This window comes from Octopus bimaculoides, chromosome 7, assembly GCF_001194135.2.
Source record: "Octopus bimaculoides isolate UCB-OBI-ISO-001 chromosome 7, ASM119413v2, whole genome shotgun sequence".
NCBI lineage: Eukaryota > Metazoa > Mollusca > Cephalopoda > Octopoda > Octopodidae > Octopus > Octopus bimaculoides.
The window spans coordinates 39,436,280-39,446,279 of NC_068987.1; the positions used below are offsets into that span (position 1 = coordinate 39,436,280).

The 10,000-nt window shown below is 41.7% G+C and overlaps 1 protein-coding gene across 2 annotated transcripts in view; it reads left to right on the forward strand.

Annotated features, from left to right (window-relative positions):
* The window catches only part of LOC106869668 (probable 3',5'-cyclic phosphodiesterase pde-5), a 332,523-nt gene that overhangs the window by 299,525 nt on the left and 22,998 nt on the right, over window positions 1-10,000 (forward strand). For both annotated transcript variants that reach the window (XM_052969509.1, XM_052969510.1), the window contains exon 19: window positions 769-924. In XM_052969509.1, the coding sequence (XP_052825469.1) occupies window positions 769-924 (156 nt within the window). The remainder of the gene's footprint in view (window positions 1-768; window positions 925-10,000) is intronic.

The window sequence follows — 10,000 nt, forward strand, 5'->3', positions numbered from 1 at the left end:
GTGTGTGTGTGTGTGTGTGTGTGTGTGTGTGTGTGTGTGTGTGTGTGTGTGTGTGTGTGTGTGTGTGTGTGTGCGCGCGTGTATCAATATGGATATAAAAAATGAATATGAAAGAAAGGGAAGAGTGTACTGTTTAATGAAAATGGAGTGTTGTACTTTATTTTATTGGAAGCTGAAACTGCAGAAATTGTGTCTCTGAGTTTCTCCTTTATAAACTTCAGATAAAAATTAGTCGTCCAATATTTGGAAATGTGAAGTTTAGACTAATGACTTATGAAGTTTCAACTTCCAATAACATCATGTATGTGTGTGCACATGTCTATAGCTGTTGTCACTGGAAAATTCCTCACATTGTTTCACTGAAGCCTTTTTCTGCAGTTAGTGTTGATTTATTTGCCAATTCATTTGTTCTTTTTTTTTTCCATTGATCAGCTTTGTTGATATTTATCTGTATACTGTTTTCCCTGACCAGGTCAGTAATCATTCTATCATTACTTGTCACTTGCGTAATGTCATCCTATTTTGCTAAACCATGTTTTGTTTTTGCTAGAGTTGTTTATTGTTCATTCATTGACCACTTCAGTTGTTGTCTTGTATCTACCTGTCTGTTACACCATTCATATCCTGTTTCATTAAATTTTTAATTCTGTCTACTTCATAAATTATTATTATTATTATTATTATTATTATTACTATTATTATTATTATCTATATATATATGCATGCAAGCATGTGTGTAATAGGTTAATATTTTTGATTCCCTGACAGAGTATCGCACTATTCATTGCCTGCTTGTGCCATGATCTTGATCATCGTGGTAAAACTAATCAATTCATGAAATTGTCTGAATCTCCACTAGCAGCACTGTATACAACTTCAACAATGGAACATCACCACTTTAATCAGACCGTTACCATCTTGCAGGTTTGTATTCATAACTGTCATCACATTCCAGTTTCTTTTCAGCTTTTTATGTAACTTATGTTGTTTTTGGGAGTGCAACTTTTATTTCTTTGTAAGTAAATCTAGTGAATCATTGTGATAACACTTTCATTTCTTTGTGCAAAAGTTTTGCAAAAGTTTTACTGAATGTTTTCTTGCCAACCAATGTGTTTATTTTTCATTGTGAATGAGAATATACGGCAAAAGATGTGTTTTTAATGTAAAGCAAAGGATATGTTTTTAATGATATTAAAAGACACAACAAAATTAAAACAACTATTTATTGAAATAGGGCTAATAAATACAACTATTGTGTGTGATTATATATATCATCATCATCATCATCATTTAACGTTTGTTTTCCATGTTGGCATAGATTGGATGGTTTGACCAGAGCTGGACCAGATTCCAGTATTATTTGGCTTGGTTCCTATAGGTGGATGCCCTTCCTAATACCAACCACCTTACAGATTATTCTGGGTGCTTTTTATATGGCACTGGCACAAGTGCTTTTTATATGGCACCAGCATGGATGCCCTCTATGTAGCCTAGTATGGGAGCTTGTTACTTGGCCTGGCATGGGTGCTTGCTTTTTACACAGTCTAGCATGGGTACTTTTTATGTGGAATTGGCACAGTACTTTTTACATGAACCAGTGCAGATAATGCTTCATGGCACCAGCATTGGTTCTTTTTACATGGCACAAAGCTCTTGCAAAGCAAAATCCCTTTCAGCTAAGAGGGAGCATTAATAATTTTTCTGTAGCAAAAAAGTCTTCTTGAGAACAGCATGGTGCCAGATATCATGGTCCTTTGTCACCTCCTTTGTAAAGCTCAGTGTCCTGAGATCAGCCTTCAGTACTTGGATCTCCCTCTTCCATAAGCTCCATCCACTTTAAGTGATTGGCACTTCTTTATGCCACTGTCTACATTCATCAACATGACATGACCAAACCAGTCCAGTCTTCTCTCTCTCACACTACTCCTAATTCCTTTTATGCCTAACTTTCCTCTCAATACACTAGCACTCTGTTGCACGTGTACACGTACATTGCACATCCAGCAGAGCACATACTAGCTTTATTCCTCTCTAGCTTTTGCTTGTCCTCTGCATTCAGAGCTCACATCTCACTACTATGTTGTATTGCTGTTTTGTATATATGCATCATACAATTTTCCTTTCATTTGGAGAGACATTTGGTTGCCAACAAACATAAAGGCTCTCTGAATTGTCTCCATCCTCTTCTTATTCTAGTGATTACTCTTTCTGTACATCCCCCACTTTACTAATTAGGTCCCTTATGTAGCAGAAATTATCCACTACCTTTAAAGAACCTCTGGAGTATTTGAGAAAATCAATTTCTTGTGTATTTGTAGTTTTTATGGCTCATGTGCATCTTCCACATAGAAACACTACTTTCTCTGATAACCCTCTCATATCCAAGTGGTTTCTTTTTTTAGTAGATCTTGGAGTGGTTTGGTTGTCTGCTAAATTCTCAGTGAATTTGCCAACATGATTTGCCATACCGAGCAACCTTCTTAGCTCAGATACATTTTGTGGTCTGGTCAGTTCCTTTATTACTTTTACTTTTTCAGGATCTACTCAGATTCCTTCTTTGGATATTATATGACCCAGAAATTTCACCTCACTAGCAGAGAATAAACACTTTTCATTTAGTGTTACCCCTGCTGCTTTCATTCTTTGTAGAACCTTTTGTACCCTATGGTCGTGCTCTTGTTGTGTTTTTCCACTAACCAGAACATCATTTATGTCACAAATGAACCCTGGTATTCCTGACACAATGTGTGACATTTCTCTGTGGAAAATTTCTGGTCCGGAGCTTATTCCAAAAGGTAACCATAAATAACAGAATCATTCATACGGTGTGATGAAAGTGGTAAGTTCCTGTGAATCTTCATGCAGAACTATTTGGTGGAAACCACTGTTACAGTCAAGTTTCGTGAACACTGTGGTTCCTTCAAGTTCAGCAAGAAGTTGATCAGTTGAAAGAAGTGGAAAATTTTCCCTTTTCACACTTTCGTTTAATTTAGTGTAGTTAACATAAAGTCTGACTTCCATCTTTTTTCGGGACTGCTACAATGGGAGCACACCAGTCTGACGGGGACTTCACTGGACAGATAATTTTCTCTTTTTCCACTTGCTTTAACTGTTGCTGGACTTTCTTCATCATGGGAAGTGGTAGTTGTCTGGGGGTGGTGTTTGAGAAAGGTTGAGCTTTTTCATCCAAGTAAATTTTGTATCCATGGCTCAATTTTCCTAGGCCTGTAAACACACTGGGAAAGTCTTTTTTGTATTGGAAAGCTTCTCGTGAATATTTAACTGAATATTTATTGCCAGACATAAAGATATTTAGTGTTGGCTATATATATTTGAACTATATAAATAATTTCTTACTGGCAGAGAGGAAAACTGCTCTGAAATTATAGAAAGCTATCTATGTGGCAACATGAGGTCAGTCCAAAAAATATACAAGGTCATCTGTGCAAATCTCTGTGGTGATGGAGGTCCCTTAGCTGTCTGTGTGGCACCTTCAACAATCTGCAATTAATTGAGTGCCAAAGCAGTTTTTTATAGGGAACAAGAACATTCAAGAAAACCATCTAATGCCACAGCCTTATGTTGAGTAGTCAGTTTATAGACCAATTATATGAAATTATGGTGTTTGACTGAATATCTAGTGGTTAAGTTTGGAATCATCCCTACAATATTATTAAACTTGTGGTCTTCTAAAACATTCGGCTTGAGCTAATAGCTTTCTACCGCCAAGAATAATTATGCTTATATATGAAAGGGCTTATAGCGGACTTTTAGTATTCTTCCAGTTTCATGTTCCAGCTTTTGCCTTTCATCCTTTTGAGGTCAATGAAATAAGTACCAATTGAGTACTGGGTTCAATGTAATCAACTAGCCTCCTCCCTCAAAATTTCCCTTTCTACTGTAGGCTCTTGTGCCTACAGTACAAAAGATTATTATTAAAGCAGCAAGCTGGCAGAATTGTTAGTGTGTCAGGAAAAATTCTTAATAGCATTTTTTCTAGCCATACATTCTAAGTTTAAATGCTGATGAGGCTGACTTTATTTTCCATCCTCCTAGGGTTGATAAAATAAATAAATACCAGTTGAATATTAGGGTTGATGTAATCGATTTATCCATTCCCGAAAGTTGCTGGCCTTGTTCCAAAATTTGAAAAGATTATTATTATTTTAGAGGTTGTACAGTATTCCATGATGCTGTTGATTGAAGATATTGTGTCTATTAGGGGTTTGTACTATCTGTCAAGTTACAAGGACCTCAGGCAGTAAGCTGGGTTTTATGCCTATTTCCTCTATCCATCTGTTCTGATCTTTAGGGATAGTTCCCAATTCACCTATAACTACTGGGATACATTTTACTCGCACTTTCCATAGTCTCTGTAACTCAATGGCTAGGTCCTGGTATTTTGCTGACAAGCTATTTTGGCAATTGTATACAGACGTCGTTGTCCCCTTGATAAATGATGGCAGCTAAGATAATGATCGGCAGTGATGTCATCAGGCCTTTCTATGGCAAAGGTGACATAGTAGGCTGGATTCAAAAGGTCAAATTTGTGGCCAGGCTGCAAGGCATCGAAGATGTAGCTAGCCTCATGGCCCTGTATTCAGAGGGGAGTGTGCTGGCACTGTACCTCGAAATGGATGAAGAAGAACAACTGAGTGTTGCGAAGATTGAGCAGCGCTCGAGAGAGGCTTACACAGATGGAGAGTACGAGGCTTTTGCTAGGCTGGGAATGATCAGATGGAGAGAGGAACAGGTTGACACATACGCTGTGGAGGTATTGAGGCTGGTTGTGTTGTCTGGTCTCACTGGTGAGGGACTTGAGAAAGTAGTGCAACTGGCCTTTGTGAATGGCATTCCCGACGACGCGTGGGTGCGACTACAACAGTTGCCAAGAGGCAACAAAGTGGCAATGAGTGAGCTCATCGTTCAAGCCCATATGTTGACACAGAACACTGGGTGGAAGGCAGTGGTGATAGTGGCTGCAGAAGCACGCAATGCTGCGTGACGGCTGGTGAAGGACGAAAAGAGGCCTGCTGTGGAACGAGTGGCCATTCACAGGCCAGTGAGTTTTAAATGCCAAGGACTGCACATAGCGAGGGACTGCATGGAGCCCTGACCAGTTTGCTACCAGTGCAAATAGACTGGGTGTATCGCCCGAAATCGTACCCAGGGAAAAGGCCACAGGGAGTTGTTGCCTCTCTAACTTCTCCCGCGAACGAGTAGAGGTGTTGGTGAAGTCACTACCCATAGTTGGAATCATGGTCAGGGGAAACACGTTCAAGGCCCTCATGGACATGGGCTGCACAACGACTCTCATGACCCCGAGGGTGACAAAGAAATGGAAGGGGACAAGTAGCGTTCAGGCGGTCAACGGCAGCGAAATCGAATGCAAGTGTAGCAGCGATCAGGATATAGTGGTACGAGGCACAATGCTAAGGCTGCGAGCGATTGTGATTGGCCACATGGTAGATGGGCTCGGCGTGGTAATGGGGATGGACACGATCAATCGCCTTGGAGGTGTCAGTGTTGGAGGAAACGTGGTTTCGTTCGGTACCGTGGAGGCGTCGTGCACCGTGAGTCAGGAATGTGAGTATGAGCAGAGCCCTGCAAGGAGTTGCACTGCCTACACCATTGAAGACAAGGATTTTTGGGTGGCATTTGATAGTCAGCGATGAACGATAGAGTGGCGCTGGAAAGAGGGATGCCCGACGCTGAAGAACAGGGTGAGCTGCTACCAGCATACTCTGAAAGGATACGCCAGGAGTGAGTTTGAAGAAGTAGAGAAATGCATTAAAGTGTCCTTATCCCGTGGAAGGAGGAGGTGGTGAGCGGAGTGGTACCTCTAATGGCAATGGTGCAGTCAGCAAAGGGCAAAGTTAGACTGGTACTGGACTTTCGGGAGATGAACTACCATGTATTGTGCCACACAAGTAGCGAGGTGACCGACATCTGTGATGAAATGCTGCATGTATGGAGGCAGTCGACTAAGGCAGCGATGATCGTCGACAAGGGCCGGACATATTGTCTGACAAGGCTGGGTTTTGGGCTGAATTCTGCACCGAAGATCATGGCGACAGTGCTCAAATCCATCCAGGGAAAGGTAGATAGGATAAGAAGGGCCACCAATTCCTACATAGATGACATCCTAGTGGACGAGACCGTAGAGCCTGCCACAGAGGTTGTGAGACATGTAAAGAAATTCGGGCTGATTGTGAAGCCACCGGAGCCAATGGCTGGAGGAGCTGCACTGGGGCTTAAGCTTCAGAGAAACAGAACAGGCGAGTTGGTGTCTCGTAGGGGAAACAAGATCCCAGAGCTAGGTACCAACGTCAGCAGGAGAGAACTGTTCTCAATGTGTGGAAGTTAGAAAGTCACTACCGGATTGTAGGGTGGCTGGGTACGGAATGCAGTTACACCAAGAGACGAACAGAAGGGGAAAACTGGAATAACAAGGTGGAGATGATGCGGGAAATCCTGGAGAGGACGAGAGCAGAAGACCCAGTCGGAGGGAACTGGCATGTACCAAAATTGGATAACAGAACCGTATGGCATGATTATAGCAGCATCGTGATAGGGGTTGTGTTGGAAATCGGAGGTACCAAAGTGGAGGATACCACCTAGCTTTGAAAAGCAGATGACTACAACCACATCAATGTCGTTGAGTTGGACGCAGTGCTGAAGGGAGTGAATTTGGCCTTGAACTGTGGGGCTGCACTCCATGGAAATTTGGACGGATTTGGCTACCATGCTTGGCTGGGTAGGATCGGTGATGAGAAGAGAGTGCGAACCAAAGGGGCTGCGGAAATGATAATGAAGCGACACCTTGGGATTCTAGGGGAGCTGATTGGCGAGTTCGGCCTGAAGCTGAATATGGTCTTTGTGCCTTTAGAGAGAAACAAGCAGACGCTCTAACCAGGGAAAAAAAGGCCTGGCTAGGGGAGCCGGAAGAATCGAAACAAGGGGTAGCTGCGGTGTATCAGTTAAATGGAACCCATGTCATCCCATATTTATCTCCACTGCCATTCTGATCATCCACATCATACAATCAAATCAAATCCGAAGTCCCAGTTTTTGAGGATAAGATGTATTTGCACAGACGCTGAAGATTATTGGAAACATACAAATGCTTTTGTGCACTATTATGTTGTTGTGCGTGGGAAATGAAAAGAGGTTCACCTACCTTCCTTTCTCGTCTGTGCCTGTCTGGGAGTAGTCACTCCCGTGATCCTGTCCTACCCTGTCACCCAGTATAAGCAGCTGCTATCTGACCAACCCGGGAGTGAATTCTCTGACATCCATTCACGATGCCTCAGCTGGCACAAAGAGGCCGACCCTCTCCTATCTTCCCTGCACTTCCCTTTTCACGCTTCCTCTTTCGCTCAGTCCCTTGAACATTGACATCATGGCCCTCTTCTTCTGGCTCACCCCCACACGTCCCCCTGATCTCAAAGATCACCTCCTCACTTCACTACATGTTGAAATCTACCACCCACCTGGGTGGGTGCCTTGCACGTTGTGATCTCCTTAAACTGGGAATCCCATTGTCGTCCTCTTCTCCACAATCATCATCTGACGAAGCGACAATCCTACGAACATCCAAGACATGATGCAGCATTCCATCTACAGAGATGTTGTTTTTGGAATTGACAGCCGTCATTATTCCTATGTTCCATTGAGTTGTGCAACATGCCTTTGGTGGCTTGACCCAGAGTTCATCTCCCACATCCACAAAGTTGGGCTCTCTTTCTTTTACAGGGCATCTCAATGGTTTACTCAGATGCCACCATTCATATTTGAATATTGCTCTATGTGGAATGGGCTCTTCGGCCTGTCCTGACTGGGGTGACATGTTGTACCAGAACACCGCTTCCAGCAGCGAGACATGTCCCTTCTCTGCCTTGGCCTTGATCGTTCGATGATGTCCCTCCATGATCCCATTTCCACTCGGCCTGTATGTCGCTCTGAAAAAGCGGTGCACTTTCCACCCGTTAAGCATCTCCTTCAGCGCCTCCAAACGAAATGCTGTGCTGTTGTCCATCAGCAATTCATCCACAGAGCCCCACTCTAAGAATACCCAGTTTAGAATATGTACCATCTTGTCCACAGTGCCTGCCCCCAATTCCCTCCAAATGGCCATCTGGCCGGCCCACAATCGACCATCGTGAGATACATCCCCTGCTGGTAGTGCGTCACATTCACTGCTAGTCGTCTCCAGTTGTGTTCTACTGAAATGTTTCCCTGCTCATGCACACCTGGAGCAGGGTCAATGAATTGACACCTGTCACAGTTCCCAACCACCTTTTGGATGATCTGTCTGGTAACATCAGCGTCAATCCTCCTGGTGAAATACAGGGTCCTGTCCACGTCTATATAATGCATGGCATGCAGTCTCCTTAGCTTGGAGTCGACTATTCGGCCTTCCGAAAACTTAACTTTTGTATCCAAAAATTTGACGCTAGTATCCCAAATGTAGGAACTTGATCTTTTAGCTACTGGGAGTAGAAAGCCATCTGGCCATTCTGGAACTTTAGCAATGCAACATTCATACCCACTGCAAATTGGGTGCAATTTTTTAATGCATTTTTGGAAAACCGTAAAATACAGATGTTCTTCTTTCTGAACGTAATAGTTTAGATTCCGTGTCATTTATAAAATTCTTTTCTTCCATTTCCAAAATTATTTTATCAAGATACTTTTGATTTTATTTCCAAATTGAACAAATTTTATAAACACTGAAGTAGTGTTAAAGACTGTTTTTTGGTAACCATGGATGTTTCTTCCTTATACCCACAACATTGATCATGATGATAGGGTGGAAGCATGCATGAAAGCCTTTGGAAAACGGTCAAAGAAAAGTATGCCCTCTGTGAATTATTAAAATTTGTGTTACAAAGTAATACAATGAAGTTTGGAAAAAACTTTTTTCCATCAGACGAAGGGATGCGCCATGGGTACCCTTATGGTATTTAATTTCACAAATATCTTCATGACAAAATTTGAAATGCAATTAATGGAAACATTCAAATCTCTGCATGATCATGGACCTATACTCTGGTTACAGTTCATTGACGTCTTTTTTGCCTGGGAAGGAAGACAGGATAGTTCAGTCAAATTTTTATATTTCTGTGACTTCTTCACAGAAGACTATGACTTTAAATCCAAAATAAAATTCACTTTGAGCTTTTCAGAAGGCCAAATAGTCACAGAATTATTTTGCAAACCCATGTCATCCCATATTTATCTCCACTGTTGCTCTGATCATCCATATCATACAATCAAATCAAATCCAAAGTCCCAGTTTTTGAAGATAAGATGTATTTGCACAAACATTGGGGATTATTGGAAACATGCAAATGCTTTTGTGCACCATTATGTAAAGCGTGGTTAAAGGAAATTGCGAATGTCATAGCTGAAATTAGTAGTGATAATCAAACTTTCATGTCTAATTTTAGCAGTCAGAAAAGAGCTTATGGCTGAATTCCTTTAGTGATTAGCTGGCACCGAAGTTTCGTTGGTATTTCAAAAGTGTTGCATTGACAGTTACTAACATATTTCAGAAAAATATCATCATTTCCAACAAATATTTCCTCTACCGCCTATTGTAGCCTTTAGGTATAATAGAAATATTTAAGAAATATTGACCAGTACCTCTAATAAAAACTTCATTGGAGTTTCTGAACGCTGCACCCCTCCAAAACACCCATAAGAGAGGTAAGCCCTGTTAATTATGCAATAACATGAGTCAAACCAATTCCATCAAGAGTTATAACAGAAATGTTATGAGTTACACAGACAGAGGGACCTGTAAGAATTTCCATTTGGTGTATGCAGCAGAATGCACCAAACACAAAATGATTTATGTTGGTTGCACAACAGAACAATTACAAAAAAGCTTTAACGATCATAGGTATGATGTCAGGCATATAACAGTGGTTCCATGGGACTTGCAGAGCATTTCACATCAAACAGGTGTAAATTTGAAGAAGACCTGAAGGAACGT